Consider the following 22,911-nt stretch of genomic DNA (forward strand, 5'->3'; position numbering starts at 1 on the left):
GAAGGGTTCAATTGTAGCCATGAAGGCTGTGGTTGGGGGCATTCCCCCCATTTCTAGGAACAGCAGAGGGTTGCTGGGAGCTCACCGGTCAAGTCCTCAGTTGGAGAAAAGGTTAAGATGACCAGAAGGAAAACTCACTGATTGAAGCAGCTGGTGTGCCTAAAAGTTGGCAACCAGTAGATCGTAAAAGTAAATGTGGATTGTTGTGGAGAAAGCCGGTCCAGGGTCCCAGCCCCAGGAGAGGGGGCTGGAGAGTCTATGGAGTCTACGCACCCATGAAATTACCGGGAGAGAGAACGGATCACAAAACCCACTTTAAGAGTTTAAGAAAGAGAAAGATATGTGCATAGGCTTAAAGAAGTTGGTGCAGGGAGAGTGTGGAGTGGGCATATCCAGCTTTTAAAGTCTGCCTAGCGCATGCGCACAGGGGCTTACGTGGCTGCTTCATGCGTGGTTGCGTCATGTGTAGGAGACATGACCATGCTGCATGTAGGTCACTTAGGGCTTGAGGACCCTGGTTGGCTATATAAACTGCCTGAGCACTTGTTGGCACAGGCGCGGCCCTGGAACCTGGAAGTTCCAGCCGGAGTGCTGGGTGATGGAAGCCATAACAGTCATAATCCAGAAGTCGTCCATGCTTTCTTGCCGTGTCTGTGCTTGCTGCCCTTCAGGTCAGTAGTGGTAGACTTCCCTACACTTCTTTTCCCATTCCTGTCTACTCCGACAAAGTAATTGTGGGAGTGCTCATTTATCACATAACATAATCTAATCAAAGGAGCCATTAAGTACAACTGTATTTACAGCTCAAGAGGAGAGAATACAAAGGAGGGGAATCCCATAGATTGTTTCAGGATTCAGCTTACCAGTATAAGTTAAGTGGTATTTTTGAAAACGATGGAGAAGTACAAGTCTCTGACAGAACAAAGATGGGTAAAGACATTTCTATCTGAGCCCCAGTAGAAAAGCTCTAAGCAGTGAAAATAAACTCAGAAAAGTTAATTTGCCTAAGGATACAAAGTCAGATTTGCCCAAAGGGAATGTGTGAATTAAAGAATCTAGGTAAATGGCTATTTAGGCAATTGGTTATCTAGGTGAATGAATGGAGGCGGAGGTGCAGGTGGAAAAGAAAAGCAGGGGTGCTAGACAGTAGAGAGGAGCCGGAGTGCAAAGACATGAGAACCAGCAGGCTCCATACGCTTACGAAATTAGTTCTGCTGTGTAGCACAAGTAGGGCGGAAGAGCATCGTAGTGGGTCGCTATTATTATCTTGGAGAGTCTGACAGTGGCCAATTAAGAAAACCTGAGAACTTAATTTTCAAGATTACATGAAAACTTCTAACAAGCATTATCTGATTTTGTATTTGATTTGAGAGTTCTCTAAAAGGAACTGCAGTACAGCCTTAACACAAAAGTTTTAACTTTAATAAATGTCACATGTTAATTATTATTTATCCCATACACACAGGTAAGGAATAAATCATAATGCACATTGCAGAATTCTATATAACATTATCCATACAGCAAGAAAACAACAGTAGCCAGCGATAGAGATTTAAAGAACAAGGAGACACTGGAGACAAGCAACAGCTTAGCTCCACCAGTAGCAAATGCCTACCTTTACTTCACCGCTTCCACCAGCCCTCAATACATTCCTCCATCCTTGTTCCCTGGCCCTATTTATTCTCTCCAACTTTTGGAGAAAGAGAAATAAACAAAATACCATTTCAACTACTTAATACAAAACATACAGAATACATTTAACAATAAAATTAAAATCAGTGCACTTCCTTTAAAACTACATGTGTGGGGAGGGCAGAGCTACACTGTGGAGATGGAGTCTCTTACCCGCTGCTTCTCTTGCCTCTTCACCTGCTCCGCCTTCAGGAAACTAATCTGTAACATTTTAGACATATTCTCAGAACCCAAGTTTTACCATCTACATGTAGGCAAAGGGAGATAAACAAGAGCAAAAAGCTACCTGATCCTTCTGCTTCTTCTCTTTCTCAATAAATTCCAACTTTCTTTTCTTTGCTGCTTCCTTAAACAAAAGAACACTTCTATCAATAATTTCTACCTTTTTATATTTGCATCCAGAAAGTATATCAACAGGAAAGGTATACCCAAAGAGATGAGGAAAACCAAAGGATGAACAAAATAAAGTATCTGTTTGAAAGACACAAAGCAGAAAGGTTTGGAGGCTCTGTAACACTGGTTCTCAACTAGTGGGTTGTGATCCCTGGGGATCAACTGACGTTTCCATGGGGGTCACCTAAGACCATCAGAAAACACAGATATTTATATTAAAATTCATAACAGTAGCAAAATTACAGTTACAAAGTAACAAGGAAACTAATCTGATGGTTGGGGATTACCACAAGATGAGGAACTGTATTTAAGGGTCACGGGATTAGGAAAGTTGAGAACCAGGGATCAATAACGTTAGTGGATTTTGCTGTTGTCTAAGAACTGTTTTGTGAGGCTTTGAAATAAGCAGATATATGTCTTTATACCTCAAACATTTTCTTCTTTTCTTCTCCAGAACACATTTTCTTCGCTGGAATTTGATAGGGCTGGATAAAAAACAAAGCTACAAATTAGATAAATATTTAAGACACTCTTGGAAATCACAAACTTCAGGAAGTTTAAGTTAAGAAAAGGTAAAGAAAGCCAATACTGTTATAACTTTTAAAATGCATTGACTTTAGACAGACACTACTCGTTGATATGCCTTATATTAAACAACCTGGAAGACAACACTCAAACCATCACCTAGTTTTCTCTGCATACACATATTTTTAAAGATTTTATTTAAGGAGAATTTCATATATTATGTAGTATATTATGATCATGTACACTCCCCAGTTCTCACCTCCAACACACCCCCAACTGTAGCACAATAATAAAAATCCAGAGACAGATATTGGGGTTCAACCTGAAGATCAGAAAAGCAAAACAGCCAGCCACTGCTCTCGCCTCTACCCAAGTGGCGATTCTGCCTCCAGGAATCCTCAGAATGAGACTGCACTGCACCCGAGAGCTGTCTCCTGAGCCATCTTATATTCCTCTCTAGTGCTGGGATTAAGGGCATGCACCACTACTGCCTGTTTTCTATGGCAAACTAGTATGGCTACGGCAGTTAAAGGTGTGTGTCACCACTGCCTGGTCTGTAAGGCTGACCAGAGTGGCTGCTTTACTCTCTGATCTTCAGATAAGCGTTGTTTATTAAAATACAAATGAAGGGCTGGAGAGATGGCTCAGCAGTTAAGAGCACTGATTGTTCTACCAGAGGTCCTGAGTTCAATTCCCAGCAACCACATGGTGGCTTACAACCATCTCTAATAAGATCTGGTGCCAACTTCTGGCCTGCAGGGACACATGCAGGCAGAATATTGTATACATAATAAATAAATAAATCTTTAAAAAAAATAAATAAAATACAAATGAAATATCACTACACCCAAGCATGATTTTGATCAGGCACACTCCTTCCCAACTTTCTCCACTAACTCCTCCTAGATCCCTCAACACTTATACCTCCCAATTACCTGTCCTTTTTGTTTTTATAACTGAGTCCAATTGTCCATATATGCATAGGTGTGGGGCTATCCAATGAAGCATCAGCAATATATTAGGGGCACACACCCTAAGAAAAGTGACTCCTTCCTCCAGAAGCCATTAACTTTCTAGTATTTCCTCATGGGTCCTCATGAGCTACTCCCCCAATGGATATTAATTTTACCAATCTAATACTATAATGAAACATCACTTCAAAAGTTAAATAATAAATTTTTCTTAAAAAATAAATTGTATAATATATGTTCATTACATAAAACTCAACAATAAAAATTTATAGTTGTTTCATATTGGAGGTAACCCATATCAATATTTTTATGAGTATCATTCTAGACATTTTTATAAACTTACATACATACATACATAAATATATAAAGCCATAATTTTACCTTTTCTGTTTTTTATAAAATGTTTTATTTGATAGCAAAGTATTTTTAATAATGTCTTGACAATTCCACATGATGGCAATAATTTACTATTATTGGTAATAAATTAACAAGGAAATAATCCAGAATTAATTTATTTAGCCATTATTCTGAGATAGATTTTGGGTTGATTTTAAGTTTTCCTATTCTATATTCTGTAAGAAACTTTCTTACATATACCATTTTGGCTCATACTCAAATATCCCAGAAGACCAATTTAAAAAAAAAAAGTGGAATTAAAGAGCAACATCATAATTTATATTTTGAGAACTCCACCTCCCCAAAGGCTGAACCAATTTATTTTCCACCAAAGAATATAGAAAACACAGATTTTCATGTGGATTGTTCATCTCTGTTAATTTCTGCTCCTTAAAAATGCTAGAATATTTCCTTTTACATACTTACTGTTCACAAAATCTCAGATACATTCTTGGTTTATCTTGTTTACTATAGCTATTTTCTTATGTTTAGCTTTTACTTATTCTTTTACGGCACTAAAGTTTATAATTATAAATCAGCTACACCTCTATTTTCCTTTATGGTATATGTTAATACTATAGGGCTAAAAAAGACATTTTATTTTTACTAAGCATTTTGACACCTGTCACAGTTAAAACTCTATGAGGCTGTTAGACTCTTTTCCAAATCTGTACCCCATAGAAATCAAATGAGTATGTAGTATCAACGTTAATGAACTAGTGGTGGCACACATCTATAGTCTTAACTGTCAGGAAAATAAATTCAAGGACGACCTGAGAGACTGAAGAAAAAAAAGGGGAAGAAAAACTAATGTAATAAGAGCTTTGGGGCCTAAATGACTAGCTTTTAAATTTCCCCTATTATTGTATGTGTACAGTGTATTCAGGCTTCTGCGTAGCAAGGGAGGACAACACTAGAGTTGGTGTTCTTCCCCCCCCCCCCCACTTTATGTGGGCTGCAGTGATCAAGTCAGGATGGCAGGCTTTTGTTGTAAGCACCCTCCTTCACTTGCTGAATGAGTCTCAGCCCTAGGAAATATCCTTAGCCCAAGAGGTAGAGGTTTAAGAGGTAAGTTATATGGAAGCAAAGATTAGGTTCCTCTTTGATCTTCTCTATCACCTTACATAGAGACTATTCAAGTATTTATGGAATAAAATTCCAAGCTATTCCTCTGAGAGTAACTGGGTGTTTTCAGAATGTTATCTCTATACTAAAGAGATAAAAAGAAACACTGTACTAAGGAAATGGTTTTGTTTTCTGTCACTCAAAAAACAAAAGCAAAAATGAACCTAAACACAGAATTGTGTTCATGGAGCTCCCTCTGGTGGCTTCAAGAAAACAACAAAACCCCTAACAACAAGAACAACAAAACTACATGTACTAGCTTAAATTTATATAAATAAAGATATTACTATATTAAGATATTTAAGCAAGTCTGAATATAAAAATATTTTATATTTGTTGAGAGAATATTCTTTAATTTAAAAAGGAATCATTCAAAAAAACAACAGGAATTTATTTAAAATCTCAGCCAGTACACTAGCTAACACTATCTCAGCTTTTTAGGAGCACAGGAAGAGCAAGCATTCAAGTTGATTTGAGGAGACAGCAAAACCCTGCTTCAAAAAACTAAAACACTTCAGAAACTGTGGGGTTTTTTTTCATTCCATTCCCTTGTTATGACCTTGATAGTTTTCTTATCTATTTGATTGCAATGCTCTTACTTTTTTCTATCTACCTATTGGTGTGGGAGGTCCTTCTGTCTGTGTTGCTTTTCTTGGTTAATGAATAAAGAAACTGCCTTGGCCTGTAGATAGGGCAGAAATTAGGTAGGCGGGGAAGATGGAACTGAATGCTGGGAGAAAGAGAGGCGGAGGGAGGGCATCAATCCGCTGCCAGAGTCAGATGCAAAACCTTGCTGGTAAGCCACAAACATGTGGCAATACAGATTAGTAGAAATGGGTTAAATTAAGATGTAAGAGTTAGCCAATAAGAAGGTAGAGCTAATGGGCCAAGCCGTGATTTAATTAATACGGTTTCTGTGTGGTTATTTCAGAGCAAAGCTAGCTGGGCAGCCAGTTCTGGGCAGCCGGGACAAACAAGAGGCCTTCCTGTTACATTAAGTTTTCATAAATTTTATTTTTATACTTTTATTGTTGCAAAATATACATTATAAAGTCATGTTTTTCGATTTTAAGTCTGTTCTGTCATTATGCAAGCTTGCTCTCCTAGACATTGAGTTTGTGCAACGTTAAATGTTTTAAAATAAGTCATGGCACAATCTAAGTACTGACTACTATCTAATTTTCAGTGGATTGGCTTAAAAATCATTTAAAAATGATTAAAAAAATTGAAAAGGAATAACCTTGCCTAAAACCCTTCTGGTTTTAGGCAGCTATCATCTGAGTCACTTTTCCATCTTAGAATATGAGAGATGGAGCCTATCATTTTGAATATTAAGAGCAAAAATCCAAAACTCCCATTTACACTGACAATTAACTGGAAATAAAAGAACAATTAAGAAAGCACATTACACCGGGCGGTGGTAGCACACGCCTTTAATCCTAGCACTCGGGAGGCAGAGGATCTCTGTTAGTTCGAGGCCAGCCTGGTCTACAAGAGTTAGTTCTAGGACAGGAACCAAAAAGCTACGGAGAAACCCTGTCTCGAAAATCCGAAAAAAAAAAAAAAAAGAAAGAAAGAAAGAAAGCACATTACTTGATTCCATCAGCTATGAGATGGCTCTGATTTTACACTTGGTTTCTTTTCTGTCCTGGTCAAAGGTGAGGTTTCTACCATGTCATGGATTCAATTCACCATTTCCTTCATTCTCAGAATAGTGGGTGGCCAAGGGACAAAAACAACTCTCATTTTACAAGTTCGCCCAAGTGTGTATTCCTTTTTGTGATTATTCTATGTGGTATCTACCTAATCACATAAACACAAGTATGTCGCTGGGCGGTGGTGGTAAAGGTTTTAATCCCAGGGAGGCAGAGGCAGGTGGATTCTGTGAGTTTGTAGCCTGGTCTACAGAACGAGTTCCAGGGAAAGCTCTAAAGCTACACAGAAAAACCCTGTCTCCAAAGAAAAAAAAAAGATAATGTGTCTGTCCTCTCTTACTCCATGGCCAACATTAGTTTTAGCTCCAAGAATCAGAGACGTTATGCATGTCTATATTACAATTGTTAAACATGTGTTGCAAATGTAAACACTATTTGGAAGAAACATGTATCTTGAAAATTATCTATGAATTAATATTTTAAAAACCTATTTAGAAGACATGAAAAAAAATGTAATGAAATTTTGGTATGGAACATAAAATTTTTAAAGCACATTTGTAGCAATGAAGCCAACTGATTTCATGTCAAAATGTGATACAATCATAATGATAATAAATAAAAATGTATAGAATTCAGTTAAAGAAACGCAGTGTATACCAAAGTGTGTTTCATAGTTGTTAAAAGCACACTAAGTCAATTTCAAACTTTCAAAATACTTGATGGAAAAAAGGACATCATGATTACACTAAGATACCAACCTGCTTCACTAGAAACCAAATATGGTATGTATGCAAAAGAAATCTATTTCAAAAGCAGTGTTTTATTTATTGCACCATAGTAAAATAGTTGCTGTAAAGCATTAACAATAAACCTCTGGATGGGGAAATGACTCAGAAGGTAAGGTGCCTACCTAGCTAAGACCTAAGTTTGGTCTTAGTAAGTCCACAGTACTCACATAAGAGCCAGACTTGCTGGTGCTCATCCGTAACCACAGGAGCTATTGGCTAGTGAACCTAGTCAAAGTAGTGAGCTCCTGGGTTTCTGAGAGACCACATCTCAAAAAATAAAGCGAAGAGTGACAGAAAGCACCCGAGGTTGACGGCTGGCCACTTGTACACATATACCTGAAAAAGTATCTCAAAGAACACTTGTTTACTTGAGCCTGAAAGGGTTTTTATCTGTCCTTTCACCCTATTTAGTATGGTTAGGAAATAAAGGGCATTGCTTTCCTCATAGAAATTCAATCTATTCAATCGTTTATTCATTAAAAAAAACAATTTTGTGCAAACATGTATATCAAGGCCCTTCACTTCAAAGAGATCACACTCCAATAAGCATAACAATAAAAGGATACACACAAGGTACTGAAGTTCTGCTAAGGAAGCAGGTCCTATTTCTCTTTGGGAGGGCAGGAGATACAATCAGGAGAAAGATAAAAAAAAAAAAGGTGGCATTTCTTATCTCCCATTGGTCAGTGGAAACTTTAAATACAAATGCCACTGCTGCCAATGTGATAATGTCTCTGGCCATGATGCCAGTATTCTATTTGTTAATCTAGAAGCTAAAGTTAGAGCACTCATCACAGACAAGTGGCTCCTTTATTTACCGCCCCTCCTTGCCCTGCTTTTGTTTCCACAGTAGAACTGTAGGAGGTGAGGGTGTTAGCATGTGATCTCATTTTACCTAGCAAGGGTTTCCAACAAAACAGTGCAGTATTGATGTGAGTTGTGCCTACAAAGGGCAAGGAAAAAAAAAAAACTCAAGAGGAGGAGAGAGAACAGATCAAACAAACAAACAAAGGACAAAGTGCATAGGAGGGAGAATCAGGTCCAATTTAGCTGATCTGCAGAGAACCTTGGAGCATCACAGCAGATGAGAGCAATAGAAAAGGGGGGATCTTGAGAGGTTTTATCACCTAAGCTTGAGCATGGAACTTAGGTGGCAAGACAAGACGTTGCCACTGAATGTTCTTTTCATGGACACAGTATATAAGTTTTTAATTCAATGAGCCTGTTTCTAATGATCCTCTAATGATTTTAATTCCTTGGTTATAATACGAAGCTAAGGAAATTAAGTTTCAGGGTCTCGAAGGCTGGTATTGAATGATCTTAGCAAGCTATGGGTCTTTTTTACGTGAAAAAAATATTTAATGAAAATTTTTTTTTTATAACTGACTTTACAAAGATATTCTCTGGGGCAATTAATAAAGTTTACAATTAGCTGGGTGGTGGTGGCACAAGCCTTTAATCGCAGCACTTGTGAGGCAGAGACAGGCAGATCTCTATGAGTCTAGACAGCCTAGTCTACAGAGAAAGTTTCAACTCACAGCCGAGGCTACACTGAGAAACCCTGTCTCAAACAAACAAACAAACAAACAAACATCAGAAATATTGAGGTGGAAGATTAGGGGATGATCAGAATCTTAGAGGATTTAAAGTAATAAGTCTTCGGTCCTAGGTTTCCTTTCATGACCAAAGAGAGAGAAAAGGATATGATGGTGTGTTTGATAGCTGAATAAACAGAATCAACAAATGATAAAGCCAGCGTGCCAGTTACACCCCCTGTACAAAGCCTGCACTATCACAGAGGCTGCTGGAGACACACTACAGAAGGAAAGTGTCCCTTTCTGCTATTGCAGCACGTGGGGACCTGTGACACTCACTCCTGCAGGTTACCTTGCAAAAGTTGTGCCTATGTCCTGCCCGTTTCCAACTGAATCTCAACAGTACCACAAAGACAGTTTCCTACAGAGTTCTGCTGGTGTCCAGTCAGCTCAGCAGCACTGCCATATTCTGCTTGCCTCCAGAAGGCTCCTCAGAGTTTGTCAGCTCCCTAGGTGCTTTCTTGGTACAACTTCCCAGTGGACTTCAGTTCTGTGGTAGATAGCTTTCTCTTGGCCAGCGCCAGGCTGTGGGAACTCAGTGGACATCACCACAAATAGTCTTAACAGCTATTCCCCGTCCATAAGATCTGAATTAACTTCACAGATGGAGTTGAGGAGTTTTCACATTTTTGTTCTTTGAGTGTACTAGGAGTAGCAGCTGATTTCTGTCTTTGCCACTCCTATACTATATTCCTCTTACCTATTTAATGGCTAAATCCTAAAATAAGCTAATAATGATTTACACTAAAATTTCCATATTCAAATTCCAAATCAAAAGTGCCAATGTTGTGCAATTGATACCATGATCCCAGTCATGTAACTCAACAGCTTTAGGCCATTTTTTTACTCTGAAGTGGGAAACTATCACAATATGAATCATATTCAGAATTATAGAGTTCCAAGATTTTGATTTATTTGACTATGAATTCTGAAATACCCAATATCTGGTGTTTTAGCAATAATATCACAGGTAGTTACTTCTCTGCATACAATCAAGAGGTCCAAGGAGGACTTCATTTACAATGCTATCTTTTTGTATTATACCAGCTGTGTACTCAATGTATCTACCTAATGCTGTCCACCGCGTTAGTAAGGCTCCTCCATTTTAGCACGGATGCAGAGGCATAGCAATACTCCTCAGTAAGGAGATGAAGACTACCCCGAGTACCAGATAACCAATGGGGCTGTTACTACACAGGGTCAAACTGACCTTGACATTAATCAGTTTGAAAAATGATCTTACCTGTTTATGTTTTGGGGGTGATTTTTTTCAAGTAACATTTTATCTTCATACTTCTTATATGTTAAAGGCACTCCATATTTAGCAGCAGGCTTTGTGATTTTCTGAGAAGGGACAAGAGAACTGGCACTTTGCCCTGATCCTGGTCTTTTACCTGCATGAAAAGACAAGTAATTCTTTTTCAGTAGTTCTTTACAGTGAATCTTTAATGCCAAGAAAACTTCAGGAATGCTACTTTTTTATTTTCACAATCATATGTTTGCTATCCACTGTCAACCACGCTAATTTCTAGGGAGTTCGAATGAAGGTGAACTTAGAAGAACCTGAGAACATGTAGTCATGCCTGTCTATGCCTTCTGAACATATATGGTGACAGGTAATGCTTAAAATGAAGTACATTTGAATCATTCAGATGACTCCTAAGTGTAGTTGGGCCTGTTCACCACGTTCTAGGATGGACTGGGAGGGCCCATGAGGACCCACTCCTAGAAGAGGATATATGGTAGTTAAAGGCTACTGGGCAAGGACGAGTCATTTTTCCTCAGGGCTCTCATCACTGGTAAACTGCCCAAGAAATAACCCCATTATGGAAGTCTTTGACACGAACACATTATGGGAACTCCTTCAGCCAGCACCCCATACCTGTCCACATGCAAGCAACCCTAGTTAAAGTCTGTGGGTTATTAAAAAGAGAAGACATGAAAGTAGGATGGGAGTTGGGAGTGCTTGGAAGAGGAACGCAATGGGCTGCAGGTGGAATATGATTAAGTTATATGCATATATGAAATCATCAAAAATAAGGTAATGGTTTTTACAAAAATCAAGATCAGAACATTTTCTCAGTGTCAGTAGAAATACTTATAGGGAAATTTAAGGTTAAAATGTTGCTATTAATTTTGCCCACTCAAAATTTTTGTACTATACTGCTTCTTCTTAAGTAATTGTTAATAACAGTAAGTCAATATTAAGCTATGAGGATATCACTACTATCCTAAAATCAAACTAATACTAACATGTATATTTATGAAACAACAAAAACAAAAAGTATTTTTACCGAAAATACATTCACAAAAAAAATCCTTAAAGGAAAATACCCAAAAGTTGTAAGTATCTTAGAGCTTATTTTAAATGTTTGCAAAATATATCTGACCTTCAAAGGATTCTTTATATTGGACAATATTTGGATGCTTCATGTTTGCCAACACTGCAACTTCTCTCCTTGATTCCTGCCGTTCTTTGCCGGACATCTTAAATGGAAGAAAATAGTAAAGCCACTAATAAAGGTAAAAGTCCACCTATAAGAGAGTGGTTAAAAATGCTACTAACACAGCATGATAACAATAACAAACATTAAAAACTATAGCAGTATGTTACAAAGGAATGAACTGAATCCGTAAGTGAAGCCCATTAAGCGTGCCCAATCTACAGTAAGTCACAGGACTGTAAGTATATGTTTCTACATACCGTACAGGAACAAAAAGGAAAAAATCTGAAAGGACACACAGACTCCAGTGACGTAGTGGTCCTGATGGGATCATAGCACTCTTCCTCACTAGGTTATGTGTTTCTCTGATAAATAATAAATATTTAATATTTGATCCTAGGCTGACCAAATTACTACTTCTGCAAACAAAGTAAAAATGTACTTACCCTTGAAATGTTAATTTCCTTGATAACATAATGCCTGCCATCCTCCCTGGACTTAACAAGAACAGCTTTTCCAAATGAGCCTTCTCCAATCTTCTGTAGTCTAACATACTTCTCCATGGCTCTTTCTTAAGGCATTTTTATAGGGTAGCTACATGCAAAAGAATTAGCAGAGATTAGGCAAGTCTTAATACAAAGATATTTAATATCTTGACTGAAACTTACACTTTACACTTAGAACAAAACAAGAAATATTGATGTTTCAGTTTTATTAGAATGCTTTGAAGTATCCAGCAGTAAACATATTTACAACACAGGCACATAAAGGCAATCTTTTTCCTACATGAACAAGTAGCATTATTTTATTATTTTAATAAGAATAAAGCTTAGTAAGACAATTTTTCAAAGTTGTTTCAACAATTGAAGGTAAAATTTCTGTACGTATATTTTGTTATTTATTGTAAGGATTTTCTTAGGATAAAATCTGAAATCAAAGACAATGCAGGTGTTAATTAAAGCTTGCAAACATATTACTTAAGCATCTTGCAGAAATCTGTCAGAACATGGTCCAAGAACGAAGGCATGTGAGAATTGTGAGAATTCCTGAGTGCTTGTGAGAAAACTCCAAGAAAACACAGTCTTGTGACCTCGATTTTATCAAAACACAGAACTGTTCTTTTTTTTTTTTATTGAGAAAAAAAAAAGTTTCCCCCTCCTCCCAGCCTCCCATTTCTCTCCCCCTCCTATCACCCTTCTCCCCCTCCCCCCACTCTTCTCCTGCTCCCTCTCCAGTCCAAAGAGCAGTCAGGGTTCCCTGCCCTGTGGAAAGTCCAAGGTCCTCCCCCCTCCATCCATGTCTAGGAAGGTGAACATCCAAACTGGCTAGGCTCCCACAGAGCCAATACATTAAGTAGGATCAAAACCCCGTGGCATTGTCCTTGGCTTCTCAGCAGCCCTCATTGTTCGCCATGTTCAGAGAGTCCAGTTTTATCCCATGCTTTTTCAGTCATAGTCCAGCTGGCCTTGGTGAACTCACAATAGATCAGCCCCACTGTCTCAGTGGGTGGGTGCACCCCTCGTGGTCCTGACTTCCTTGCTCATCTTCTCCCTCTTTCTGCTCCTCATTGGGACCTTGAGATTTCTGTCCGGTGCTCCAATGTGGGTCTCTGTCTCTATCTCCATCCATCACCAGATGAAGGTTCTATAGTGATATGCAAGATATTCGTCAGTATTGCTATAGGATAGGGTTGTTTCAGGTTCCCTATCCTCATCTGCCCAAGGAACTAACTGGGGACATCGCCTTGGGCTCCTGGGAGCCACTCTAGGTTCAAGTCTCTTGCCAGCCCTAAGGTGGCTCCCTTAACTAAGAATTGTGCTTCCGTGCTCCCCTATCCAGCCTTCCTTTATCCCAATCATCCTGTTTCCCCAAGTTCCCCCCATTCTCCCCTTATCACTTTTCTCTCCCCATCTCCCCTTACCCCCAACCCACCACACCCCCAAGATCCCACTTTTCTCCCCGGCAATTTTGTCTACTTCCCATAGGCAAGAGGATAACTATGTGTTTTTCCTTGGGTTCACCTTCTTATTTAGCTTCTTTAGGTTCACTAATTGTAGACTCCGTGTCCCTTATTTATGGCTAGAAACCAATTATGAGTGAGTACATCCCATGTTCATCTTTTTGGGTCTCGGTTACCTCACTCAGGATAGAGTTTTCTATTTCCATCCATTTGCATGCAAAATTCGAGAAGTCATTGTTTTTTACCGCAGCGTAGTACTCTACTGTGTATATATTCCACACTTTCTTCATCCATTCTTCCATTGAAGGACATCTAGGTTGTTTCCAGGATCTGGCTAATACAAATAATACTGCTATGAACATAGTTGAACAAATGCTTTTGTCATATGATAGGGCATCTCTTGGGTATATTCCCAAGAGTGGTATGGCTAGGTCCAGGGGTAGGTTGATCACGAATTTCCTGAGAAACCGCCATGCTGCTTTCCACAGTGGTTGCACAAGATTGCATTCCCACCAGCAATGGATGAGGGTACCCGTTCCTCCACAGCCTCTCCAGCAAAGGTTATCGTTGGTGTTTTTGACTTTAGCCATTCTCACAGGTGTAAGATGATATCTCAAAGTTGTTTTGATTTGCATTTCCCTGATTGCTAAGGAGGTTGAGCATGACCTTAAGTGTCTTTTAGCCATTTGAACTTCTTCTGTTGAGAATTCTCTGTTCAGTTCAGTGCCCATTTTTTAATTGGGTTAATTAGCATTTTAAAGTCTAGTTTCTTGAGTTCTCTATATATTTTGGAGATCAGACCTTTGTCTATTGCAGGGTTGGTAAAGATCTTCTCCCAGTCAGTAGGTTACCTTTTTGTCTTAGTGACAGTGTCCTTTGCTTTACAGAAGCTTCTCAGTTTTAGTAGGTCCCATTTATTCAATGTTGCCCTTAATGTCTGTGCTGCTGGGGTTATACCTAGGAAGCGATCTCCTGTGCCCATCTGTTGTAGGGTACTTCCCACTTTCTCTTCTATCAGGTTCAGTGTGTTCAGACTGATATTGAGGTTTTTAATCCATTTGGACTTGAGTTTTGTGCATGGTGATAGATATGGGTCTATTTTCATTCTTCTACAGGTTGACATCCAGTTGTGCCAGCATGTGTTGTCATGCTTAATCCAGGTGTAGTGTTTATTTCAGCTGCTGTCATTCATCTGTTCTGTGGAAAAAATGTTTTCCCGTGATTGTACTCTTTACTCATGTGACTCAGCCCTCAGAGTATAAACTTCTGCTGCTCTGAATAAAGGTGGCTATCGCATGAGACTTCGACCCACCTCCTCTTTAGGCCCCACTCTCTCCGGTTCACAGACCCACTAGAGTGGTAAACATCTACTACGGTAACCAATACTGTATAAAATGCTAACTCTTAAACACTCTTACCAACAGTGGCTATTCTTTATAAAGATATCAAAGAAGCAACAAAAGGCAGTAGTTAAAGAGCTGGCCTGCAAGATGGCTCAGTGGGTTAAAGGCACTTGCTAAGCAAGTTTGGAGAGCAGAGTTGGATCCCTGGAAGGAGAAAGCTCCACAAAGTTGCTGCTTGGCTTCCACACATGCGCATGGCACACATGCCCCCACTGACATCTGCACTTGCAGTTATAACAAACTTCAGTGTCTAAAAAGAGCACTGGACCCTAGAGCTTGTGGTGGTTTGAGTAAGAACAGCCCCACAGGCTCATATACTTGCATTTTTAGTCCCCAGGTGAAGAACTCTTTAGAAGGCTAGAAGGCGTGGCCTTGTTGGAGGAGGTTTATCACTGGGAGTAGGATTTGAGATTTCACATGACCATACCAGGCTCAGTGCCCCACTTTCCTCTGCAGACCTGCCTGTGGATCAGGATGTAAAGGTATCAGCTACCACTCCAGCACTGTGCCATGCCTTCCTGCCTGCCGCCATGCTCCCTTCACAATAAACTAACCCTATGAAACCATAAGCAAGTCCCTAGTTAAATTCTTTCCTTTGTAAGAGTTGTCTTGGTCACTGTGTCTCCACACAACACTAAGACAGAGCTATGTCCTGGTTATATTACTTGTCACATGACCTTAGACCAGTGGTACTCAACCTGTGGGTTGCGACCTCTTGGGCAGTTGAATAGGGGTTGCATATCAGATAGCTACATATGAGATATTTACAATATAATTCATTACAGTGGCAAAACTACAGCTGTGAAGTAGTAACAAAATAATTTTATGATTGGGGGTCACCACAGCATGAGGAACTGCACTAAAAGGTGCAGTATCAGAGCTGTTGAGAACCACTGCCTTACACTAATGCCTTCTGTATCTCAATTTATTCACCTATAAATGTGATAAACACAGTATGCCCTTAAAGAATCACTGTGAGGGTAATTAAAGCAATACACCAAGAACGACCTAAGGCATGTGTCACTGTGTTCCTGTTTCTGATGGACAGTGCTACATTTCAATTCTTCTGCTTCCTGATAAATCTGAAAATTTCTTCCATATTTATTCAACATTTGTACTTCCTGTAAACTGTTTGCCCAGTTCTACTTGCATAGTCTTTTATTAGTATGCAAAACCTTACTATTTAATGAAATATTCATCTGTCATAAAAGTAAAAACTTTATTTTTGAGACAGGTTTTTAATGTAATCCAGGCTGGTCTCAAACTAACTGTCCTCCTTTTCAGTCCTAAATGCTAGGGTACAAGTGTGTACCTCCACTCCCAGCTTAATATGAACTGGCTTGATTAGTATACCTCAAAGATTTTCCAACCAAGATAAAGTTGTTAGTAGCTTGGCTAATCCTAGTTGTCAACTTGACTATACCTGGAATCAACTAAAACCCAAGCAGCTGGGCACGCCTGTAAGGGATTTTCTTGGCTGGATCATTTGAGGTGGGAAGACCCACTCCAAATCTGCATCACTTGAGATCAGAAGACCCATCCTAAAATCTGGGCTACATCTTTGGTGACAGTCCACATAAAAGGATATAAAGGTATCAACTACCACTCCAGTACTACGCCATGCCTTCCTGCCTACCGCCACGCCATGGAGGACAGACGCTTTGGCTCTTTACCTGCTTGCCTGCACTCCTGAGGGCAAGCTCATCTAGCCCACTGCTGAAGCACCCCTTCACTGGCATTAAAAACTTCATCTTCAGGATTGAAGACTAACCTTGTGGACAAGATTCTTTGCTTTTCCATCTGGTCACAGCCATTGTTGGGCTAGCTAGACGACAGCCTGTAAGCCATTCTAATAAACCCCCATCTATTCTGTTTCTCTAGAGAATCATGACTAATACAATAGCTTTAACACTTATAATTTTAGGATAAGTCAGAAAAAATACACTAGTTAATGAGAGCTTAAGAAAGGAAGCATGTGAAAGTCATAAAAGCAGTAATCAACACAGCCAGGGGAAAGAGTTCTCTTCTGCAGAATACATAAATTCACTATTTTAGTCTGAAACTAATACTTTATTCACCCAAGATGCTCTGTTTCCATTCACAGCAAGCACATTCCAATGTATAATTCCCTTCTAGGAGGAAATGGGCTTTCAGGAAACTTAAAGTTTCTGCCACAGTTCACCACCTCATCCACCAATACTAAATTTTTAAATTTCCCTTAAAAAGGTTCGATTTTGTTAAGTTACAGAATTCATAATATAGTCCTGAAAACTAAAAGTTAAAATCCAGCCTGTAGTAAAATTGATAATTATCTTGTTAAATTTTGTGAAAAAAGAACCTTCCTCAACATTAATAAACATTATAATCAGATCTCATTTCAATTTCTATAATAAAAATTCTTTTAGCAACTTTAAGAGAACTAAGAATTAAAATATTATCATAAAAATCCAGCCATCAACAGTAGGATAGAGAGGAAAAGTCATTCCAAACATGGCCTACATTGAATCAACTGGCATAGTATAATGGGTATCTGGGAATCAGCCAAAACTTAATGCTATTCCCAGAACATGGAAGCTCAATGTATCATAATACTACACTACTTAGAGATGATAAACTTATCTTAGAAGACTCAATTCCATGAAATAAAATTACATTAAATAATAGCCACATCATGAGGTTATTTCATAACCATCATTGTTTTGTGACGTTTTTCGAAGAGAGGAGAAAACAAAATTTGTCAATTTGGCTCTTTTTCCAAATTTAATTGTCAATTCCTTTCTAGATACTATACCAAAAAGGCAGAACCTATTAGTGTTCCTATTCTGTAATTCTATTGCCATCCACATACTGAGCTTTGTGGTTCTAATTCAGTAAAGCCAAATTTATTGCTCTTGGTAAAAAGAAAATAATTCTAATTGCCATCAAACAATGATAAACACATTGTTTATCAATGGTGTGGGAAGTCCTGTCTATGTGTTGTTTTTCTTGGTTAATAAATAAAGCTGTTTCAGACAGTGGCTTAGCAGATAGAGGAGGAGAGAGAGGCAGAGTCAAGGAGTGTAGTAATAAGAGCGGCGGGGCTGCATCCCCGGCACCCGGCCGCCCCCACGGCTAGCTTTACCCAAAATAATTACACGGAAACTGTATTCTTTTAAGCACTGCTTGGCCCTTTAGCTCTAGCCCTTATTGGCTAATTCTGATATCCCGATCATCCCATCTCTAATAATCTGTGAGAACCGGTCTTACCGGGAAGATTCTAGCCTAGTCCATCATGGGTCTGAGCTTCATGGCATGTGTCTGCCTGGGAGCAGGGCATGGCGTCTCTCTCTCTGAGGCGTCTGCTCCCGATAGGAGAGCTGTGGAGTCTGAGCTCACTTCCTCTTCCTCCCAGCGTTCTGTTCTGTTTACTCCTCCTACCTATTCTCTAACCAATAAAATGGGCCAAGGCAGTTCCTTTATTAGCCAATGAGCTTCCTCCCTCATTTCCCCTTTTTCGGTTTAAACCAAAAAAAAAAAAAAAAAAGCTTTAACTTTAACATAGCAAAATTACATATAACAAAACAGTTATCAAGTAAAAGTTACAATAATCTTTATCATAACTAAGGAAAACTATAACTATAACTAACTATTCTTAACTCCATCAAAGACTCCAGAAAGATATAATATTACCTAAGTAAACAAGAACCAAGAAACTTCAAACTCTAGAAATGACAAAGACATCGCGCTGCCTGGACAGTCACCCAAAGTTCCTCTGTACCGTTGGGGCATCCATCTTCAGCCTTCAGGCCCATGCTATCCAGCAGACATTTCCATAAAGCAGGAAAATTCAAAGTCAGTTCAGTCACTATCTGTTGTGTCCTGCAGAATGTCTCGCAGACTCTTTCAAAATGAATCAGGAACCCCGAAAGATCATCTCACCTTAGGCAAGTTCAGTAGTCCTCTCTCTGTGGGTTCTCTGTGTCCAGTTTATGCAATAGTCCAGGCAAGAGCAGTTTCTTGCCCAAATGGCTACCAAACTCAATAACGAGCCTCTTCGATGCCCATCTTCCTCTTGAAGTACATTGGTGCTGCCAGGAGCAGAGTGTCTCATTGTCATGAAAAGTCCTCAGTTATTAAAACATTAAATGTCCTATTCTGTAATCTTTGAAAGACATGAAGAATGTCTATCTAAAATAAATCTCTATATATCTAGAAAATCTAACTAACATGACTACAAGCTTTACTATTATCGATGATTATCCATTAACAACCTATATTTCTTAATTATACAGTACATATTTAAATGAACTACACAATCACAATACCTTAATCAAAATCAGAAACACTTATATATATATATATATATATATATAACAAAATTGACCTTAAATCTCTATCAATAAAGCAAAATCTATACTAATGCAAATTATTCATACCTATATCAAAGGAGAAGCCATACAGCTACAGCAGGAGATGCCAGAAGAAACCTTACTGGTAGGCCACAACCACATGGTGATACAAAGATTAATAGAAATGGGTTAATTTAAGATATAAGAGCTAGCTAGCAATACAACTAAGCTATTAGCCCAACAGCATTGCAAATAATATAGTTTCTGTGTGATTATTTCGTGTCTGGGCGACCAGGAACAAACAAGCAGCCTCTACCAACAGGTACCTTTCTGAGCAATCAGATTCATGTTAATGAGTTTTGGAACACATGACAAGTTCTCCTTTTCTGCAGTCAATGTAAATCAGAAGGAAAACAAGATACCTATTTCATAGTTGTTAGACTTTACAACTAATTTATTATACTAGAAAACAGTTTCAAATGAAGTGAAAGAAAAGATAATAACATATACCACCTGCATCAACTGGCTTTCTTATACAACCAGGACCATGCGCCTAATGGTGGCCCCACCTACAGTAGACTGAGCTCTCCCACACCAATCGTTAATCAAGAAAATGCTCACAGACATGTACAGGACAATCTGACTGAGGCAAGCCTTCAAGTGAGACTCCCTTTTCCAAGATATGTCTAGATTTGTATCAAGTTGGCAACAAACACATTTATAGAAGAAATAGTTCTGTAAGGACACAAAAACTAGTAATATTGCTTTTAAAAAGGGAAGTGAACAGTTGAGAATTCTTTGATCTTTTGTATTGTCTGAATTTTGAACTATAAGAATTGATTAGCTAGTCAAAATAATAAAGTTAAACTTTTAATAAGCCATGTATACTGATACAAGTAGGAAGAACACTGAGCAAATCAATTTTTTCACTTTAATTTTTAAATGTTTTAAAATGTATGTATTTAGAAAGACAGACAGACTGTGTGTGCGGGGGGGGGGGGCAACTTGTGGGAGTCAGTTCTTTTCTTCCACCATGTAGGTAGGTCATGGAGACTGATCGGGCTTGGTGACAATCTTGCTGGCCCTACTTAAATATCTGAACAGGAAAGGGGATACAGCTTGGCAGCAGAAGCACCTGCCTAGAGCGCACCAGACCCTGGGACTAATCCTTAACATTGAAGGAGAAAAACCTCAAACAATGTCCAAACTTTTTTACCTTAACATTTAAAGTTTTGCCACAATATCATGTTGCTTTTTAATCCCGTAGCTCTAGACAAATTAGGTATCTTCCTTTTTAAGAACTATTAAAAATAAGCAATGTTTGACACAATATTATGAACCACATGTGAAAACTGTCAGATTACATGAATTTAAAACTGCATCTCCATCAATCAGGAAAACACATACTGACTGGCAGTAAGCAAAGCTGTTTCAGATATTTGATGGACAGGTTATTCCAAAGGGAAACATTAGGAATAGATGAAAACAGATGCCAAGAAATTTCCTGGTACTGCCTACAGGCAGTCTAAACACACAGTTCTTCCAAAACAATAGAAACAGCCTGAACTGTAGAAAGGGTCAATGTATCTTCTCAGAGAGGAAAATCCTTCTCTATTTTTCATAACTGAGAAAAAATTAGAAAACAAAATAGAGGATTGCTACTATTTATTTTTTACAGTATGTGTTTTCTCCTTGGTAAATATGTTCAGGCAACATTCAAGGAGTTTGAGGTAGAAACTACCAACATACAAAGACAAACTTAATATGCATGAAAAGCTATTATGTCCATAATTTAGAAAAGAAAGCAGACTAGAGAGTAAAATCTGCTTGGGATACAATGCTAATGTATTATTAATATGACCTCAAAAGAACTTCTGTGATGAAATTCCACAGCTTTTATCAGATTTCTAACAGACTTTTTTCTGTGTAAAAACCAGTTTCCCCACAAAATAGGTTACTCGGGTTTCCCTAGAAGAGACAATTTTAACTGCAGACATCCAGATTCTCAAAATTAGAAACAAAGAACTACTCTTTGTGTTTGGCTGCAGCCCTTCATCTCTACTTACTGCATCTTAAGAAAAGCCCATCATTAGCGCTTAGACGGACTAGGGCTTTTAAGCCTTCACAAACATTTCTGATGTGATTTATGTAGGCAATAAAAATATTTCTGCTTCTCGGAGGTCTTACAGGAGAGAAAAAAAATTGATCGGGCAGATAACCTGCCTAGAAAAAATGAAGTCCTGTATCCAATCCCCAGGAACCCTCCCCAAAGTTCCACTAAATTATTTAAAGTAGTAAAAATTTGAATACTTTACACATGGAAATTGTGTCAAATCATGAAGAGAAGTGATACATTAGCTTTTAGGTTAATTAGTTAACTGTTATTCATTTTCTCATTAAAATACACAGATAACATCAAAGGCATCTAATCCATTTAAATGACTGCTTATCATCCACTAAGATTGCATTGTCATTTTATATCAAAGAACTGCTTGGAGAGACGAGTTTACATTTTAATGAGCTGAAGGTGCTTCACATGCAAACACTTGGGAGGGCATCCATGCACTTTACAGAGCGTCCACACAAGTCTCCCGGCTCCCAGTGACTTCACCATCCTGCCTACCACTGCTTCCCCCATGAGAAACTCACCTCAATGACAAGGTACTTGATTCAGAATAACAGTGGCGACCATAAGCACCGGTGCAGAGGCAGTAGGGTCTTCCCCTAGGGCTTAAGGCAGCGGCACCACGGAGCACTTTGAAAAAGGCATGCTGAAAGAGAAAGCGAGTCTGTCTCCCCAGCAGCCGCTCACAGCCCTGGCACGGGTCTCCGGCTGATGCGTCACGCTCGCCTCCGGCCGGCCAGGCACAACGCCCGCACCACGGAGCCCGGCTCTGCGGACGACACAAACACAGCGGTTTCTGACCCCTTGGAAACGGCGGCGGCACAGGGGGAGTGACGGGGTACCGCCCCCAACTTCACAGGGCCAGGAGGCAGGGCCGGGCACGGAGCCGCAGCACGTGCGACTGGGGGGGCTAGATGCCGCCCGCGTCCTCCCGCCTCGCCACAGTGACCATGGATTCCGGGCTGCGGGCAACTGCACCGGCTCAAGGTAGGGACGCCCCACGTAGCCGCCCCAAAACCCTGGGGCTGAGGATGGGGGAGAAGAGAAGAACGGCCCGCGTCCCTGTCGCCGGCGTGTGACGTCAGAGCGCAGGGGCCTACTTGCAAAGGTGCTGCAGGGGAGGAGCCGGAAGGCGCGGCTTGGCCGGGCTAGCCGAACGGTGCGAACGGGGCGGTACCTGCAGCGCGGGGCGAGACTAGCGGGGATGATAGGGGCGAGGCTTTGGGGAAGGGCGGGTCACGGGACTGCGGAAGCGAGGGGCTCCGGGCCCCACGCAAGTGGAGGAACTGGAGCGAAGCATCGGGGTCAGAGGGGCGGGACTAGAGGAGAGAGGAGGCGAGGCGGAGGGCGGAGCGAGAGGTAGGCGGATCGCCTGGGGGCGGGGCGAAGCGAGTTGGGCGGGATCGGGGAGGAGCAAAGGGACTGGGGCGGGGCATCGGAAAGGGGCGGGGCCGTCGAAGAGTGTTAGGGCCACTGGGGTGAGGCTTGTGAAGACTGAAAAGAAATGGTAC

The 22,911-nt window shown here is 39.8% G+C and overlaps 1 protein-coding gene across 1 annotated transcript in view; it reads right to left on the bottom strand.

The window, feature by feature from the left end:
- LOC121462693 (serine/threonine-protein kinase Nek1-like) overlaps nucleotides 1-22,449 on the bottom strand; it is a 121,837-nt gene extending 99,388 nt beyond the window's left edge. The window contains 8 exon segments of the mRNA XM_041674512.1: nucleotides 1,616-1,690; nucleotides 1,846-1,893; nucleotides 1,979-2,038; nucleotides 2,511-2,570; nucleotides 10,384-10,534; nucleotides 11,531-11,627; nucleotides 12,031-12,178; nucleotides 21,925-22,449. Coding sequence (XP_041530446.1) covers nucleotides 1,616-1,690; nucleotides 1,846-1,893; nucleotides 1,979-2,038; nucleotides 2,511-2,546 — 219 coding nt within the window. The 5' untranslated portion in view covers nucleotides 2,547-2,570; nucleotides 10,384-10,534; nucleotides 11,531-11,627; nucleotides 12,031-12,178; nucleotides 21,925-22,449.
- Nucleotides 22,450-22,911: the final 462 nt, after the last annotated feature.

Source organism: Microtus oregoni, unplaced genomic scaffold, assembly GCF_018167655.1.
Source record: "Microtus oregoni isolate MIOR12 unplaced genomic scaffold, Mior012 000025F_ref0000491, whole genome shotgun sequence".
Taxonomy (NCBI): domain Eukaryota; kingdom Metazoa; phylum Chordata; class Mammalia; order Rodentia; family Cricetidae; genus Microtus; species Microtus oregoni.